This window comes from Trachemys scripta, chromosome 20 (assembly GCF_013100865.1).
Source record: "Trachemys scripta elegans isolate TJP31775 chromosome 20, CAS_Tse_1.0, whole genome shotgun sequence".
Taxonomy (NCBI): Eukaryota; Metazoa; Chordata; order Testudines; family Emydidae; genus Trachemys; species Trachemys scripta.
The window spans coordinates 64,502-83,316 of NC_048317.1; the positions used below are offsets into that span (position 1 = coordinate 64,502).

Genomic DNA, 18,815 nt, shown 5'->3' on the forward strand with positions numbered 1-18,815 from the left:
ACCCAAATTGCTCTCCACCTTCAGATTCACTACCAATTCCTCCTTGATCAGAGTCAAGTCTAAAATGGCTGTCCCACAGGTTACTTCTTCCACTTTCTGAAACAAGAAGCTGACTCAATATATTCCAAGAATTTATTGGAAGTGCTGTGTTTTGTTGTGTTACTTTTTCAGCAGATGTCTGGGTAAAGTCCCCATTACTACCAGCTCTTGTGTTTTGGATATTTGTTATTTGTTCTAGAAATGCCTCATCCACCTCCTCTTCCTGATTTGGTGGTCTATAGCAGGCCTCTACCATGATGTAATCCCTATTCCCCTCCACCTTTTATTTTTACCCAAACAATTTCAGCTGATCTGCCTTCTTGATGTATAATGCAACACCACCTCCTTTTTTCCCCCAGCACATCCTCCCTGAATGAGCTGTCCCCTTCTATACCATTATTCCAGTCATGAGACTTATCCCACAAGCCTCTGTGATGCCAATTAAATCATAATTTATCTTATATATGAATACATCCCACTATGTCCACACTACCATTTTTAGTATGTTATCTTGAGCTGAGCTGAGCTAGTTCAAGTCTGTGTACCCAGGCTGGGACTCTCACCTCCCAGCTGCAGTGTAGACATATCCTACGAGAATTTAAGCCCTGCTGGAGAAAACTATGAGTAAGTGAAAATGGAATTATTACTCAAACTTTTGCATCCTTAATTGTACCGTTAAAAATGATTTACATTAATATTACTTTTACTGATGTTTTCTTTACATTTCAGTTCATTGCTGATTTATAAATGACTACAGAAAATAGGAACCACAGTTTAATCCAAAGATGTCCTACAAAAGCCTAAAAATCAATGTTAGTAAAATATTAAAGTCTTAAATGCAACAACGTAACTAAACGGTTCAGAGTGAAGTTTAATGGAGGGACGATTAAAAAATAGGACATGCCTGGAAAAAGGGCAAATATAGTGCCCATCTATAAAAAGGGAAATAAGGACAACCAAGGGAATTACAGACCAGTCAGCTTACTTTCTGTACTTGGAAAGATAATGGAGCAAATAATTACGCACTCAATTTGCAAACACCTAGAAGACAAGGTGATAAATAACAGTCAGCATGGATTTGTCAAGAACAAATCGTGTCAAACCAACCTGATAGCTTTCTTTGAAAAGGTAACAAGCTTTGTGGATGGGGGAAAGCGATAGATGTGGTATATCTTGACTTTAGTAAGGCTTCTGAAACTGTCTCGCAAGACCTTCTCATAAACAAACTAGGGAAATACAATCTAGAGGGAGCTACTATGAGGTGGGTGCATAACTGGTTGGAAAATCATTCCCAGAGAGTAGTTTTCATAGATTCGTAGATTCTAGGACTGGAAGGGACATCGAGAGGTCATCGAGTCCAGTCCCCTGCCCTCATGGCAGGACCAAATACCGTCTAGACCATCCCTGATAGACATTTATCTAACCTACTCTTAAATATCTCCAGAGATGGAGATTCCACAACCTCCCTAGGCAGTTTATTCCAGTGTTTAACCACCCTGACAGTTAGGAACTTTTTCCTAATGTCCAACCGAAACCTCCCTTGCTGCAGTTTAAGCCCATTGCTTCTTGTTCTATCCTTAGAGGCTAAGGTGAACAAGTTTTCTCCCTCCTCCTTATGACACCCTTTTAGATACCTGAAAACTGCTATCATGTCCCCTCTCAGTCTTCTCTTTTCCAAACTAAACAAACCCAATTCTTTCAGCCTTCCTTCATAGGTCATGTTCTCTAGACCTTCAATCATTCTTGTTGCTCTTCTCTGGACCCTCTCCAGTTTCTCCACATCTTTCTTGAAATGCGGCGCCCAGAACTGAACACAATACTCCAGTTGAGGCCTAACCAGAGCAGAGTAGAGCGGAAGAATGACTTCCCGTGTCTTGCTCACAACACACCTGTTAATACATCCCAGAATCACGTTTGCTTTTTTTGCAACAGCATCACACTGTTGACTCATATTTAGCTTGTGGTCAGCTATAACCCCTAGATCCCTTTCTGCCATACTCCTTCCTAGACAGTCTCTTCCTATTCTGTATGTGTGAAACTGATTGTTCCTTCCTAAGTGGAGCACTTTGCATTTGTCTTTGTTACACTTCATCCTGTTTACCTCAGACCATTTCTCCAATTTGTCCAGATCATTTTGAATTATGACCCTGTCCTCCAAAGCAGTTGCAATCCCTCCCAGTTTGGTATCATCCGCAAATTTAATAAGCGTACTTTCTATGCCAATATCTAAGTCGTTAATGAAGATATTGAACAGAGCCGGTCCCAAAACAGACCCCTGCGGTACCCCACTCGTTATGCCTTTCCAGCAGGATTGGGAACCATTAATAACAACTCTCTGAGTACGGTTAGCCAGCCAGTTATGCACCCACCTTATAGTAGCCCCATCTAAATTGTATTTGCCTAGTTTATCGATAAGAATATCATGCGAGACCGTATCAAATGCCTTACTAAAGTCTAGGTATACCACATCCACAGCTTCTCCCTTATTCACAAGACTCGTTATCCTATCAAAGAAAGCTATCAGATTGGTTTGACATGATTTGTTCTTCACAAATCCATGCTGGCTGTTCCCTATCACCTTACCACCTTCCAAGTGTTTGCAGATGATTTCCTTAATTAGTTGTTCCATTATCTTCCCTGGCACAGAAGTTAAACTAACTGGTCTGTAGTTTTCTGGGTTGTTTTTATTTCCCTTTTTATAGATGGGCACTATATTTGCCCTTTTCCAGTCTTCTGGAATCTCTCCCGTCTCCCATGATTTTCCAAAGATAACAGCTAGAGGCTCAGATACCTACTCTATTAGCTCCTTGAGTATTCTAGGATGCATTTCATCAGGCCCTGGTGACTTGCAGGCATCTAACTTTTCTAAGTGATTTTTAACTTGTTCTTTTTTTATTTTATCTGCTAAACCTACCCCCTTGCCATTAGCATTCACTAGGTTAGGCATTCCTTCAGACTTTTCGGTGAAGACCGAAACAAAGAAGTCATTAAGCATCTCTGCCATTTCCAAGTTTCCTGTTACTGTTTCTCCCTCTTCACTGAGCAATGGGCCTACCCTCTCTTTGGTCTTCCTCTTGCTACTAATGTATTGATTAAAAGTCTTCTTGTTTCCCTTTATTCCTGTAGCTAATTTGAGCTCATTTTGTGCCTTTGCCTTTCTAATCTTGCCCCTGCATTCCTGTGTTGTTTGCCTATATCCATCCTTTGTAATCTGTCCTAGTTTCCATTTTTTATAGGACTCCTTTTTATTTTTTAGATCATGCAAGATCTCGTGGTTAAGCCAAGGTGGTCTTTTGCCACATTTTCTATCTTTTCTAACCAGCGGAATAGCTTGCTTTTGGGCCCTTAATAGTGTCCATTTGAAAAACTGCCAACTCTCCTCAGTCGTTTTTCCCCTCAGTCTTGATTCCCACGGGACCTTACCTATCAGCTCTCTGAGCTTACCAAAATCCGCCTTCCTGAAATCCATTGTCTCTATTTTGCTGTACTCCCTTCTACCATTCCTTAGAATTTCAAACTTTATGATTTCATGATCACTTTCACCCAAGCTGTCTTCTACTTTCAAATTCTCAACGAGTTCCTCCCTATTTGTTAAAATCAAGTCTAGAACAAATTCCCCCCAGTAGCTTTTTCAACCTTCTGAAATAAAAAGTTGTCTGCAATGCAGTCCAAGAATTTGTTGGATAGTCTGTGCCCCGCTGTGTTATTTTCCCAACATATATTTGGATAGTTGAAGTCCCCCATCACTACCAAATCAGTGGTTCACAGTCATGCTGGAAGGGCATAATGAGTGGGGTCCCGCAGGGATTGGTTCTGGGTCCGGTTCTGTTCAATATCTTCATCAATGATTTAGATAATGGCATAGAGAGTAAAGTTTGTGGACGATACCAACCTGGGAGGGGTTGCAAGTGCTTTGAAAGATAGGATTAAAATTCAAAATGATCTGGACAAACTGGAGAAATTATCTGAAGTAAACAGGATGAAATTCAATAAAGACAAATGCAAAGTACTCCATTTAGGAAGGAACAATCAGTTGCACACATACAAAATGGGAAATGACTGCCTAGGAAGGAGTACTGCGGAAAGGAATCTGGGAATCATAGTGGATTATAAGCTAAATATGAGTCAACAGTGTAATGCTGTTGCAAAAAAAGCAAACATCATTCTGGGATGTATTAGCAGGAGTACTGTAAGCAAAACACAAGAAGTAATTCTTCCGTGATGCATTTTTCATGGATGTAATTTTGATAGGGCCCTAAGAATAAATGTCCACACAGGGCATTAGTATGGAATAGCTACTGCATTTTAAATTCACACTGTAGCTCATTGGTTCTAATCTCAATCTTTCCTGACCACTGTGTCCCTTTCAGGAGTCTGAAGCCTGAGATCCACTGCCTGGGGCTAAAGCATATAACTTAGCATCAGGGGCCTCCTGTACTGTAGCAGTCCTCCCCATCATGAAGAAGCATGAAAGGCGGCAAGGCTAGGAACTTCTGCACCCCTGCGCCCCTGCCCTGGCAGTGATACAAAGTGGCGGCCAGCGGCTCCCTGACATTGGCAGAGATGCCGCGTAGCACCGAGCATTTATCAGACTCTGACCACTGCAGTGACTTACACACCACGTAGCAGCAGGGCCAGGAGGCTGTGCAGCAAGCAACCTGTATGACGCTGTATCGCAGCACTTACTTTTACACTGGGCGGCACCTCGCCTTCCTGCTCCGAGCGTAACCACGGGGCACCGTGAGCACAGCGCCCCACACGGGAGTGGCTAACGCGGGTGGCTGGGTGGGAACGGCTGCGGCGGGAGGCAGCGGAGCGGCCAGGCGGGCGGCGGGGAGAAGGGGGCTGGGCAGGCCCTCAGGGAAGGCGGGAGAAGGGAGCTGAGTGGGCGGGAGACGGTGGCTGGGCAGGACAGGGCCTGAGGTAGGAAGGTGGGAGAAGGGAACTGAGTGGGCGGGAGACGGTGGCTGGGCAGGACAGGGCCTGAGGTAGGAAGGTGGGAGAAGGGAACTGAGTGGCTGGGCAGGGCCTGAGGGAAGGCGGCTGAGTGGCCAGGCAGGGCCGGGCCGGCGGTGGGAAGGCGGGAGAAGGGGGCGGGGCAGGGCCGGGCCCGGCCGGGAAGGCGGGAGAAGGGGGCGGGGCCGGGCCGGCGGTGGGAAGGCTGGAGAAGGGGGCGGGGCCGGCGGTGGGAAGGCGGGAGAAGGGGACAGGGCCGGGCCGGGCCGGGCCGGCGGTGGGAAGGCGGGAGAAGGGGGCGGGGCAGGGCCGGGCCCGGCCGGGAAGGCGGGAGAAGGGGGCGGGGCCGGGCCGGCGGTGGGAAGGCTGGAGAAGGGGGCGGGGCCGGCGGTGGGAAGGCGGGAGAAGGGGACAGGGCCGGGCCGGGCCGGGCCGGCGGTGGGAAGGCGGGAGAAGGGGGCGGGGCAGGCCAGGGCCGGCGGTGGGAAGGCGGGAGAAGGGGACAGGGCCGGGCCGGGCCGGCGGTGGGAAGGCTGGAGAAGGGGGCGGGGCAGGCCAGGGCCGGCGGTGGGAAGGCGGAAGAAAGGGGCGGGGCCGGGCCGGCGGTGGGAAGGCGGGAGAAGGGGGCGGGGCCGGGCCGGCGGTGGGAAGGCGGGAGAAGGGGGGCGGAAGAGATACAGTTCGCAGAAAGGCCCAAGGCAGGGCGCCAAAAAGAAGTTGGGGGAGGGGCGGGGCCGTGTACTAGCGTTCCCGTCTCCATGGTAACTGATGGAACGCTGCGTGTCTTCCCCGCCCTCCGGTAAAAGAGCCAGGGCGCAAGCGCGGCGCAGTCGTCAGAGCGGAGAGCGCGGCCCGGTGCGCAGAGCGTTGGGATGGCGCATTACAAGGTGCGGGGCTGAAACTTCTTCCCGGAACCCACCGCCCTCGCTTGGTTCCCTCCCCTCCACCGGGGAGTCCCGGTATCCCGCCGGCTGCCTTCGCGCGGCCTCTGCGCCCTTCTCGGACAGGCCCGGGCGAAGCCGGCTCGCCGACCCCGGACCGCCCCGCCCCGCGCTAACGTTGTTCCCATCCTTCCCTCAGGCCGCGGACTCTAAGCGAGAGCAGTTCCGCCGCTACCTGGAGAAATCCGGGGTGCTGGACACGCTCACCAAAGGTAACTAGCTCCGAGCCCCCGCCCCCGCGCGGGGATCAGGTGGTGGCAGGGCCCTGTCTCTAGCAGCTGCTCTCCACGCACCCTCGCCTCCCAGTATGGGCAGGTGGCAGGTGACCAGTAGCCCTTGTTGAGAATCCTGTGGGTCAGGACTTAAGATACTTGAGGTCTTATTTTTTCAGAGAACTTACTATTCTGTAGCACTTTATATGTTCAAAGCAGAGTTCCACTTGATTTCAGTTGTAGTGTTGAGCACACCCCACTTCTGCAACTCTGACCCGTTGGCCCCTGATCCCTGGTACTCACTCCACACTGTGGGCACCTGTGAGTTTGATCTAAGTGACTTGTTCAGCATTGCAAGATGCAGGTATAACATTCAGTTCTTCAGGGTGGCATTCAAGGTCTGTAACAATGAGACTATCCCTTTTCTCCCTATCATTCTTTGCTTTATTTGCTACACAACATCCAGTCTCTACAACAAAGGAGGCAGGGTTCTTGTAGACAAAACCACATTCACTACACAGTTCTGTTTGATTCCTGGTGCACTGAATGAGTCAGAAGTCCTGTAGGGTGAAAAAAAGTAGGTGATCATGTAACTAAAGAGTGTCATGCACATGCAAAAAGGGGGCACAAGCAGCCTTAATCCTGACACTTCTCTGCAATCAGAATATTCCTTTCACATTTTTTATTTAATTTCACATTTAGAAACAAAAACTGACCAAATTTCATCTTGTGGAATCATTTTGAACATCATATGGATTGTTAGCAGGTTTGTGACCTCTAGGTCAGAGGTGGGCAAACTACAGCCGGTGGGACTGTTCTCCCCGGCCCCTGAGCTCCTGGCCCGGGAGGCTGGCCCCTGGCCCCCCCCCCTGCTGTTCCCTCTCCCCTGCAGCCTCAGCTCACTGTGCCACTGGCGCAATGCTCTGGGTGGCAGGGCAGCGCAGCTGCAGAGCCCGGCCTGACCCGTGCTCTGTGGTGCGTAGCTGCCTCCAGCCAGGCAGTGTGGCTGCCTGTCATGGTGCAGCCGTGCCGCCAGCCACCGGTGCTCCAGGCAGCGCGGTAAAGGGGCAAGGAGTGGGAGAAGGGGGTTGGATAGAGGGCAGGGGAGTTCGGGGGGTGGTCGGGGGCCAGGGGTGTGGATAGGGGTTGGGGTGGTCAGAGGGTGGGGAACAGGTGGGTTGAATGGAGGTAGGAGTTCCAGGGGTGGTTAGGGAGAAGGGGTGGTTGGATGGGCAGGGGTCCTGGAGGAGGGCAGTCAGGAAGGAGAGGGGGGTTGGATGTGGCGGCGGGGGCAGTTAGGGGCAGGAGGTCCGGGGGGCGGTCAGGGGACAGGGAGCAGGGGCGTTGGATGGGGCAGGAGTCCCAGGGGGCCATCAGGGGCAAGAACCGTGGGGGGGAGGCGGATCAGGGGCCGGGCCATGCCTGCCTCCGAACCCCCCAGCCCAGAGCCTGCACCCCAACCCCTTGCTCTAGCCTGGTGAAAGTGAGTGAGGGTGGGGAGAGTAAGTGATAGAGGGAGGGGGGAATGGCGTGAACAGGGTGGGGCTTCGGGGAAGGGACGGGGCCTTGGGGAAGGGGCAGGGTAGATCCTGGGTTGATCTTAAATTCAAAAAGTGATCTTATGCCTAAAAAGGTTGGAGACCACTGATCTAAATCATTGATGAAGATATTGAACAGAACCGGACCCAGAACCAATCCCTGCGGGGCCCCACTCGTTATGCCCTTCCAGCATGACTGTGAACCGCTGATAAATACTCTGGGAATGGTTTTCCAACCAATTTTGCTCCCACCTTATAGTAGCTCCATCTAGGTTGCATTTCCCTAGGTTACGTCTTCACTACCCGCCATATCAGCGGGTAGCAATCGATTTATCCAGGATCGATATATCGCGTCTCGTTAAGATGGGATACATTGATCCCCAATTGCGCTCACCGTCGACTCTGGAACTCCACCAGAGTGAGCGGCGGTAGCGCAGTCGACGGGGGAGCCGCGGCTGTTGATCCCGTGCTGTGTGGACCCCAGGTAATTTGATCCAAGATACTTCGACTTGCGTATCTTGGATCGATTTCCCCCCCCCCCCCCCCCCAGTGTAAACCAGCCCTTAGTTTCTTTATGAGAAGGTCATGCAAGACCGTATCAAAAGCTTTACTAAAGTCAAAATATACTGCTCCCCTCTGCCCCCCCAGCCACAAGGCTTGTTACCCTGTCAAAGAAAGTTATCAGGTTGGTTTGACATGATTTATTTTTGACAAATCCATGTTGACTGTCACTTATGACCTTATTATCTTCTAGATGTTTGCAAATTGATGGCTTCATTATTTCATATATTCATGTTGCCTGGGTGTAGCAGGTGCAGAATAGAGAGCACGGGAGTGTGTCTCCCTGCTCTCAGTTCTTGTGCCCAGCACTACATGTGGGCCCCCAGCAACTAGGAGGAGCAATTTCAAGAAAAGTCCTGAGCAGGCTCAGAGCAGACTGAATTTGGGAGAAATTTAGCTAACAAGTGTAACATACCTCTGCTGAGCAATTTCTTAGATCTCTGTAATTTGGGCCGACTTGTAATGGGGATGGCAAAAGGCATACTCCTGAAACAAAGGCCATCCGTGTGTGAAACATAGAAGCACCAGAGATTCTTAGTCAAATGGCTGTAAGAATTTTTAACATGGGCAAAACAACTTTTTTGCATTAATTTCATTCTTGGAAACAGCTGAACTTTTGGGTACAACTTTCCGAAAATTTCAGAATGAGGCATGCACGTGGCATGTATGTAAAACTTCAGTCCAAATGTAGTTACTTTTAACTTAATAGTTTTTGACCAAACAGCCTCTCTCAATGGAAAATATTAAGCAACCTTACCCATAGGTCTAATTACCAGAGCTGGCTATAATCTGTGTTTTGGAAGTACCCAAATCCCCATATCTGGATTGGGATACCACTGGGTTAAATACTGAATGAACAAACAGAAAATCTGACAACTTCAGTAGAAATTCTGTGTTGGTTTTTATCCTGCCCTCATCAAAGGTCCCTACCTGTATAGCTCACAATCTAAGAAAGTCAAACAATATACAAAGAACTCAAGAGAGAGACAATTAAATATTTCTATATACTTTTTAGTTTTGTAATTGCATAAATATCCACTTCCTCAGCTGTTCCTTAGCCTATAAATCATGCATGGTTTTTTGTTTGTTTGTTTTGGGGTTTTTTATGTCTGTAATGGCAAAATTAGTCCTAATGCTTCTCCCCTCTCCTCTTATTTTTGTCATAAGTACCTAGTGAAAAGACTATGCAAATATAGTGGGGCATAACAAAAGTCTGTCAGAGAAAATAGGCATTATGCTAATGAAAATGTATCACAAAATGCTGCATGTGCATACTTAAGCTTGTAGAAAACATGGTATCTTGAGTTTCAGGAATAGTCTGTTAAGTAATTAAAGGCTGCGTCATAATACATTTTCACAAGCAGACAGTCAAGGTTGCAAGTTAAACTGTGCAACCTTAACCTTCTTGTTGTTCTTTTTGGATGGGATATATACACTAATTCAAAGGGTATTATAGAAAGTGTTCTCATAGCTTTCCATTCTTTATTTTTTGTTTCTAATATATTAAACATTTGTTTTATATATTTCTAGCTAGCTTATATTTTCTCCTTGGATGAAAATGAAAGCAAGTAATCTCTGTTTAATTGCTTTATGAAGTGCTGCCATAGCTTTTAGGTCAAAACTATTCCGTAAAATGGAGTATCTGGAGACTCAATACAGGTATCACACTTTGGTTTGTCTCACAGTTGGTAGGGATAGTCTACCACTGTACCAAGTTTCAGATGATAGTGAATGTTTTAGAATGGAGTTAAGTTGCACATACATTCCGTCTTTTCATTTAAGAAACGTGTTATGAGTGCAGATCAGCTTACTCACTTTCACCACTCCATGGTGAATACATATTTAGAGTGTGAAGGACACTTCACATGCAGTTTTTTTAATGTGGGTAAGTTTAGCTGAAGTCAGTCTTTTTGCCACTTTCAGATAAATCAGTGTGCTCAATTTGGTGGCTCTAAAGCTGTTGTTGCTCACTAACAAACTAGTCTAAAAGGATGTAGCTACTCTTCAGTTAACTGACAGTGAACTCTAGTAGCTAACACAGTTGTCCTGGAAGGGAAGTTTCGGAGTCCAAAATTACATGAACAAGTGTTGGGAGTGTCCAGGCTAGCAAGTTAAGATGTGTTGGCTAACTTGACAATACATTAACTTGGTACCTACAACAATGGTGTTCTATTCCCAGTCACAGATCAGTTTAAAAACAAAAAATCTCCAAGTGCGGACATACTGACAGTGATAAATCGTATTCATTTTGGCTTCATTCCAAGTCCAGAAATCTAAGTATTAGTCAACAGGAGAACTGGTGGCTCAGGCTCTTTTAAGGATTCAGTCAACAAAGTGTTGAACAATGAATACTTCAGAAGTTCGTGCTATGTGGCTGTCTTTGGTGCACATCTGTGTTAACTCAAAATATTAGTTACTGAGAGTACACCTCTACCCCGATATAACGCGACACGATATAACGCGGTAAAGCAGTGCTCCCCGGGGGGCGGGGCTGCGCACTCCGGCAGATCAAAGCAAGTTCATAGATTCATAGATTATAGGACTGGAAGGGACCTCGAGAGGTCATCGAGTCCAGTCCCCTGCCCGCATGGCAGGACCAAATACTGTCTAGACCATCCCTGATAGACATTTATCTAACCTACTCTTAAATATCTCCAGAGACGGAGATTCCACAACCTCCCTAGGCAATTTGTTCCAGTGTTTAACCGCCCTGACAGTTAGGAACTTTTTCCTAATGTCCAACCTAGACCTTCCTTGCTGCAGTTTAAACCCATTGTTTCTGGTTCTATCCTTAGAGGCTAAGGTGAACAAATTCTCTCCCTCCTCCTTATGACACCCTTTTAGATACCTGAAAACTGCTATCATGTCCCCTCTCAGTCTTCTCTTTTCCAAACTAAACAAACCCAGTTCTTTCAGCCTTCCTTCATAGGTCATGTTCTCAAGACCTTTAATCATTCTTGTTGCTCTTCTTTGGACCTTTTCCAATTTCTCCACATATTTTTTTGATATAACACGGTTTCACCTATAACACAGTAAGATTTTTTTTTTTTTTTGGCTCCTGAGGACAGCGTTATATCGAGGTAGAGGTGTACTATACTCAGTGTAACACTCTGAGTGCCCCTGGAGATGAGCACAACAATAGATGGATGATGGAGGAGCCAAGTGTGGGACTGTAAGAGTGCAACTGCATTCTTGAGACATCTTTTTAGGATTTTTGCTTCCACTCTAGAAGCAAAGCAGCAGGTGGGTGCGATTTGTTTATTTCCCCTGGCCCCCCAGTAAAGGAGGCCTGGTGATAGAGGAGAATATTGAGTTTTCCAAACTTAGTAAAGGAGATTCTGTCTTTGGCTACACTAGAGAGCTTGCAGTGGCGCAGCTGCACCACTGTAAAATCTCTAGTGTAGCTGCTCTAAGATGACGGGAGAGAGGTCTCCCATTGGCTTAATTACTCCATCCCTCGCAAGTGGTGGTAGCTATATCAGTAGGAGAAGCTCTCTGGCTGACATAGTGCTGTCCACACCAGCGCTTAAATGGGCATAAGTTATGTTGCTCAGGGGGGTGGCTAATTCACTCCCCTGAGCAACATAATTTATGTTGATTTTAAGCTGTAGCGTAGATTACTTCAGATTACCTTTGTTACAAGATAAGTAACAAATATGATAGGCAACTACTTTACTGGTAGAGAATGTATATATCCTGGAACTATTATTAAATAGCTATTAATTTGATTAGTTTATGGAAAAATATAACTGCTTGAAAGTCACTTGCAATGTTTGTGTTTATGTAAATGCAGAATTTAGTGCAAATATTTAGCTTTACAGCTCATTAAAGAATTGTTGAAAAAAAGCTTATTCAAAATAATTCCAGCTATATAACTGTCAAAGTTTATGTTGGATGCACATGAGTCTCTCAGTAATACTCTGTATAATCACTAATACCTGTTCATTGTCCTAGCTTTTATTATAGTCAAAAATTATCTTTGTGTGTGAATGTTTAAATTAGTGAAACATCACCTTTAAAATACTAATCTGGAAGTAATCCTTTTTATGTCTCTCATGTACTAGATTTGACTACTGGTGCACATTTAAGAAATTGAACAATTTGGGGTGTTCTCTGCTTCAACTGTTGCATGCTTTTTATTTACAGTGTTGGTAGCCCTATATGAAGAGCCAGAGAAACCAAATAGTGCACTGGAGTATCCTTTTTCTTCCTTCTGTGAATTGATTTCAGACAGATGTGAGGCAAAAAATGGAACCATAGTCCAAGGCAGATACTCGTTTGTCTCCATATTATATAGTGTAAACAAAATATTTTATTTCCAGATTAAATAATAGCAGCAGCAATTTTAGGGAAATATGGCACTCAGTCAACCAAGTACAATAGCGAACTGGAAATTTAACTCTTGATGATAAAGTCCTTTCTACCAACAGCTTGAGGCTTTTGGCTTATCTAACCCAGGGTTTTTTTGTTGTTGTTTTTGTTTGACCTCCTGCCTCAGTGGATTATGAGGGCTTACTACACAAGTATTTACTGTCTAAAATTTTCTGCCTTACAGTTTGGTATTCTCTTGTTCTTGTGTTGTGGGAGAGGGTAAAAGGAGCATCTTTCAGCTTTTACTTTATATTATTTTGTAACAGTGCCCTTCTCAGTTGTCTTTACAAGCTAAGTAAACCTTGCTGTTCTTCTTCCTTGTGTTTTTAAAGGGCCTGCAGACAGCCATGTTGCCACCTTCTGTTTAAAAAAAATTCTGTTTGGCTTTTTTCTTAACTGACACATCTGGCGTATCTTGTCAGTCTGCCATTATGTCTTGCTCTACCAGTGTTATAGTTTATTCAAATTCAGGCTATCATTTTTAAGTGAAGAAACACTTAACTTTTATTAGCTTTCTGAAGCATCATATAGGAGCCGCAGCTCCAGAAAATCCAGAAGTAGAGGCCCTTCGCCTGGAAGTGGCAGAGATGAAAGAAAAATATGAAGCTGTGTTGGAAGAAAACAAAAAACTAAAAGCAAAGGTAAATATTTAAGCGTCGCCATTGCTGTATATTCTTAAAATGTAAATAAAAGACAAATACACTGGTATTAGTTACTGTATCAATAGTCAATATTCATCAGTGATAATGCAGTGTCACTTTGTGCAAGTCTCAGAACAAGGAGAAGCCTGATAGGCTCTTGGTGAGGGGTCACTCAATTGAAAAGAACACTTTTCATGTTCTAATATGACTAACCACTCAGTTGCTTTTTCTTAACGTTCTTTAAAAGCCATGGAAAACCAGTACAAGTACCAAACTTAATTCTATCATTTCCACTCAATTTTATTTAACTTCTTAAAAAATGGGTTAAAAATCAATCTAGATGATAATTCCCAAACAGATTACAACATTTTAAAGACGCTAACTGCAAAGGCTTCTTATAGAATATAAATTCAAGGTGGAAGAGACCTATTGGGTCAATGGGATCAACACCTCATAGGATCTGACCCACTGGAGGCCTTTCTCTGTATGCAAAATACAACATTTAACTCTAGTTTAAAATACCTCTAGTTCTCTGACTGTGAAAACCTTCTGAATGGAACCTGAGTGTAAATAAGGCAGAGTCATTGTTTTGGGTATACAGACTGCCTGCACCTCTCAGCTATCTCAAGAGGGCATCTGTTCTTAAACCAAATTATATTTGAGACAGATTTTCAAATAACTCATTGTACAGTTACCATAGTTATACTGATCCATAACTGCACATGCAAATAGCCACATAAACGAGGGGTAGAACAGTGCTGGTTCTGAAAGTGTGTGACATACTTTTTCCCACGCAGTGATGCTGTTTGCTACAGTAACTTTACTTGCCAAATGACTAGTTACTACATACTATGTTTTACCTTCTACAACTTTTGATCATGCAAGCTTTTCTACATGGATTATGGGACTGCCCACAAAGAGGCCTGAATCCTGCAAACTGCTATCTCAGTACACACCATATATTATCAGTGGTAGTTCCATAATAGAACAAAGGCACTATTTGTCCATTAATTGGTCCAGAAAACACCTACTTAACAATAAACTCATTGGTCAGATTAATGATCTCTCGATTAAATTTGCTGTCAAGACACAGGGCCGGTGCTACCATTAAGGCAAACTAGGCGGTTGCCTAGGGTGCCAAGATTTGGGGGCACCAAAAGGCAGTGCCCCCAATTTTTTTTTTTTTTAAAAGCGTTCCTGGGCTGGACTGCCGGCGGCGCGCTGACACATGCGGCTCAGACTCCCTCTCCCAGCGCAGCGGCCACTCCATGCAATTATTCTCATTGCCGGCGGGGGCGGCGTGCTCAGGGAGGGGGCATAGCAGAGGTGAGCTGGGGTGGGGAGCCCTACAGCAGCTCCTCCCCCCGCCCTGAGGCACCCCCCCACGGCAGCTCCCCACCCCCCACCCCGGCCCGGGGAGCCGTGCGGCAGCTCCCCACCCTAGCTCACCTCTGCTATGCCCCCTCCCCGAGCACGCTGCCCCTGCTCTAATTCTCCCGCCTCCCAGGCTTGCGGTGCCAATCAGCTGTTTGGCGCCGCAAGCCTGAGGGGGAGGAGAATTAGAGCGGGGGCGGTGTGCTTGGGGAGGAGGCAGAGCAGAGGTGAGCTGGGGTGGGGAGCTGCTGCGGGGGGGGGGGGGGGGGGGTGCCTCAGGGCGGAGGGGAGGCTGGGAGCTGCCGCACGGCTGGGTAGGGGGCGTAAGATGGAAGTTTCGCCTAGGGCGCGAAACTTCCTTGCACCGGCCCTGTCAAGACATATATGCATAAGAATGGCCACACTGGGTCAGACTAGTGATCCATCTAGACCAATATCTTCTGACAGTGGCCAATGCCAGATGCCTCTAAGGAAATGAACAGAGCAATTATCAAATGACCTATACCCTGTTGTCCAGTCCCAACATCTGGCAGTCAGGGGCTTAGGGACATCCAGAGCATGGGGTTGCATCCCCGACCATTGGCTAATAGCCATTGATGGACCTATTCTCCATCAACTTATTGAATTATTTTTTTAACTTAGTTATACTTTTGGCCTTCACAACATCCTGTGGCAACAAGTTCCAGAGGTTGACTCTGTAGTGTATGAAGAAGTACTTCCTTTGGTTTGTTTTAAACCTGCTGCCTACAAATTCTTCAGGTGACCCCTGGTTCTTGTGTTATGTGAAGGGGTAAATAACACTTCCCAATTCACTTTCTTCACACTATTCATGATTTTATAGACCTCTATCATATCCCCCCTTAGTTGTCTTTTCCAAGCTGAACAATCCCAGTCTTCTTAATCTCTCTTCATATGAAAGCTGTCCCATACCCTTAATCATTTTTGTTGCTTTTTCTATTTCTTCTATATCTTCTTTGAGATGGGGCAACCAGAACTGCAACAGTATTCAAGGTCTGGGTGTACAATGGATTTTTATAGTGGTGTTATATTTTGTCTTATTTTTCCCTTTCCTAACGGTTCCTAGTATTGTTAGTTTTTGTTTTTGTTTTTTTTGTTTGTTTGTTTGTTTTCTGCTGCTGCTGCACAGGGAGTGATATTTTCAGAGACCTATCCACAATGACTTTCTTGAGTGGCAGCAGCTAATTTGGACTCCATGGATTTGTATGTATAGTTGGGATTGTTTTCCAATATGCATTACTTTGTATTCATGTGCTCTGAATGTCATGTGTCATTTTGTTGCCCACTCACCCAGTTTTGTGAGAGGCCTTTGTAACTCTTCACAGTCGGCTTTGGACTTATTGTGAGTAATTTTGTATCGTGCAAATGTTGCTGCCTCATTGTTTACTCCTTTTTCCAAATCATTGATGAATATGTTGAACAGCACTGGTCCCAGTAAAGGTCACTGGGGGAGGGGGAGGGGGAGTGGGAGGAGGATGCCACTATTTACCTCTCTCCATTCTGAAAACTGGCCATTTATTCCTATCCTTTATCTGCCTTTTAACCAGTTGCTGATCCATGAGAGGACCTTTCCTCTTATCCCATGACTGCTTAGTTTGCTTAAGAGCCTTTGATAAGGGACCAGGTCAGAGGCTTTCTGAAAGTTCAAGTACACTATATCCACTTAATAACTCTAGTCCACATTTTTTTTACAGTAAAAAGACTATAAGTATTTGACTTGAACATTCTGCTGAGTCAAGCTGTCATGCTTATCTAAATGGTCCTGGCTTGGGTTAAAATGGGAATGCTTCCTTGAGGGGGGAAAAATTAGATGAGTTGTGTTGGGAGCATGGATGCAGTTATTGCATCTTGCAGGCATTTTTTTTGTCACGGCTGGCTTAAAATGAGAGTAATCTGACTTTAGAAGAAGGGGGACTTTCCTATGAAAGTGGTCTAAGAGATCTGATAAACTCATTCGGTAATGAGGGCTGAATTATACCTTAGTGTGTGGGCCAGAGTTATAGAGTTTTGGGCCATATGCCACAACTCTGTGAAAAGGTGCAAGAGTCTGCCCTCAGGCAGTAACCAAGTTTGTTGGGGAAATCAGGAATGATTCAGAGTGTCATTAGGATCACCAATTTTTCTGCTCTCATTTCCTTGTATCTCTCCTCCCTCTGTATCTCTGAAATTTTTCTCCTTATTGATTAGTACTTTCTCTTCTCCACTCTTATCTACTGTTTATGCACTTTACTTTTTTTGTTCCATCTGTCTTTTTTTTGTCCTGCACAGTCACCCATTCCCCTGGGTCTTTGAGTTTTGTTGGGTTTCTGAAAGGCACCAGGACAACTTTTACATGAGAGGATTGTGAGCAAAATTGTGTTCTAATCAACTTCCTTCATTACTCTTTTAGCATGCAGAACATTAAAGAGGAAACCTTTATTTTCCCTTTCCATTAAGTACTGTAGCAAGTTTAAGTAACTAGCAAGTTTCCCTTTTCAGCTGGGTGCCTGTGCAAAGACCTCTCTGCACAGGGGAAAACCTGCTAATCTGATTCTCTTGTTATGGGCAGAAGAACAGTACATGTAATTAATTGAAAAGCAAAACTTGACTAAGATCCACTCATACAGTCCAGACATTTTATTTTGTGGCTAGCTTGGTGTGCAAAAGCCATGGAGCAGCTTTTCAGCAGCTGTTGCTGGTAGCACACTGTGATAAATTTAATCCAACATTATTGTAAATGCCAGATGAATATTTCGATCAGGCTAGGAATTTCTAACCCATAAATGAGAAACATTTTAAATGCAAAATTAAAAGTGAGTGGCAGATTCTAGATATTCTAATATTTACTTTATTAACCTTCCCTATGTCTGGGATTCTGTTCAAAGGCTCTGGTGAAATCTGCTTGGTCTTCAGCTACTTAATTTTTATACATATGTATCTATAATTGGAGAATTCAGGGTGTATTTTAAGTGGCCAAATTATCACTAAATCAGTGTGAATTTTTGATCTAAGGTTCTGATGGTAAGTTTGTCCTCTATTTTAAACTTTACTCCTTGGAATAGTCTCATGAATAGCTAATACCCATTCTAGTGGTGGCAGTCAGACCATTTTACTCCAGCATATTTCAGTACAGCATACAAGAATGTAGGACACTCATTCTTCCCAATACTAACTCAAGAGTAGCCAGTATTGGGCAATCACAATGTAAAACCCTCTCTTCTTTAAAGTAAGAAATTAAATATTTGTCAGTGGGAAAAACTGTCAAAAGCATTTAATGGATCTTGTGTGCTGAAATCTCCTGACTTTATAAGTCACTTAAGAACTTTTGAAAATCCTGCCCTGCACCTTTAAAAGCCTCTCTCTTATAGCTGCATTTTTGCACAATACATTGCATTCTCCCTTCCCTTTCACCCCCCCCCCCCAAAAAAAAGGTTTACCGGGCATGTTTGTTGTCTTTGAAAATAAGTGGACCTATTTGTAGAATAAAGCTTGCTATAAAACAATTACTCCTCTCTCCTGTTGGGGTAAAATATGCCTTCAGGGTTTTTTGTTGGTTTGTTTTTTGTTTTTTTTAACATTCTATAGCTAACAAAATCACTCCTTTTTTAATTCTACAGCTGTCTCAGTATGAACCACCTCCAGAAGAGAAGCGTGGTGAATAGGAATGCTTTCACCTTTTGGTTACTTAACTGAATAAAGGGCTTCATCAGAAGTTTACTGTCTTGACTTTTTTTGGATATAAATATCTTGAAACATTTTATGCAATATGTTGGTAATCATCTTACAACTACATGAATTGCCTAGGGAAGTTGTGGAATCTCCATCCTTGGAGATTTTTAAGAGCAGGTTAGACAAACACCTGTCAAGGATGGCCTAGATCAGTGGTCTCCAACTTTTTTACACCCAAGATCACTTTTTGAATCTAAGGGCAACCCAGGATCTACCCCGACCATTCCCTGAGGCCCTGTCCCTTCCCCAAAGCCGCCCCATTCATTCCATCCCCACCCTCACTCACTTTCACCGGGCTGGGGTAGGGGGTTGGAGTTCAGGAGGGGGTGTGGGTTCTGGGCTGGGGCTGAGGAGTTTGCAGAGTGGGAGGGGGCTCTGTGCTGAGCATGGGGCAGAGTGTTGGGGTGCAGGCTCTGGGAGGAAGTTTGGGTGCAGGAGGGGGCTCCAGGCTGGGGC

General features: G+C 45.1%; 1 protein-coding gene across 2 annotated transcripts; it reads left to right on the forward strand.

Annotated features, from left to right (window-relative positions):
* The first annotated feature begins 5,692 nt into the window (after nt 1-5,692).
* Nucleotides 5,693-18,342, forward strand: MYCBP (MYC binding protein). 2 transcript variants are annotated; one of them, XM_034753798.1, is made up of 5 exons: nt 5,693-5,882; nt 6,076-6,148; nt 12,394-12,442; nt 13,130-13,259; nt 15,781-15,977. In XM_034753798.1, the coding sequence occupies exons 1-5, from the start codon at nt 5,868-5,870 to the stop codon at nt 15,811-15,813; spliced, it is 300 nt and encodes a 99-aa protein (XP_034609689.1). In that variant the 5' UTR covers nt 5,693-5,867; the 3' UTR covers nt 15,814-15,977. The 2 variants fall into 2 exon arrangements, with proteins under 2 accessions (XP_034609689.1, XP_034609688.1); XM_034753797.1 differs by lacking the exon at nt 15,781-15,977 and adding an exon at nt 18,248-18,342 and having other exon boundaries at nt 5,698-5,882.
* The last annotated feature ends 473 nt before the right edge of the window (nt 18,343-18,815 follow it).

Bases quoted from the DNA above. Each gene is read 5' to 3' on its own strand.
- MYCBP (XM_034753797.1), top strand. The intron at 12,443-13,129 runs GTATCCTTTTTC...AACTTTTATTAG, and splicing joins AAACCAAATAGTGCACTGGA to CTTTCTGAAGCATCATATAG. The intron at 13,260-18,247 runs GTAAATATTTAA...TTAATTCTACAG, and splicing joins ACAAAAAACTAAAAGCAAAG to CTGTCTCAGTATGAACCACC.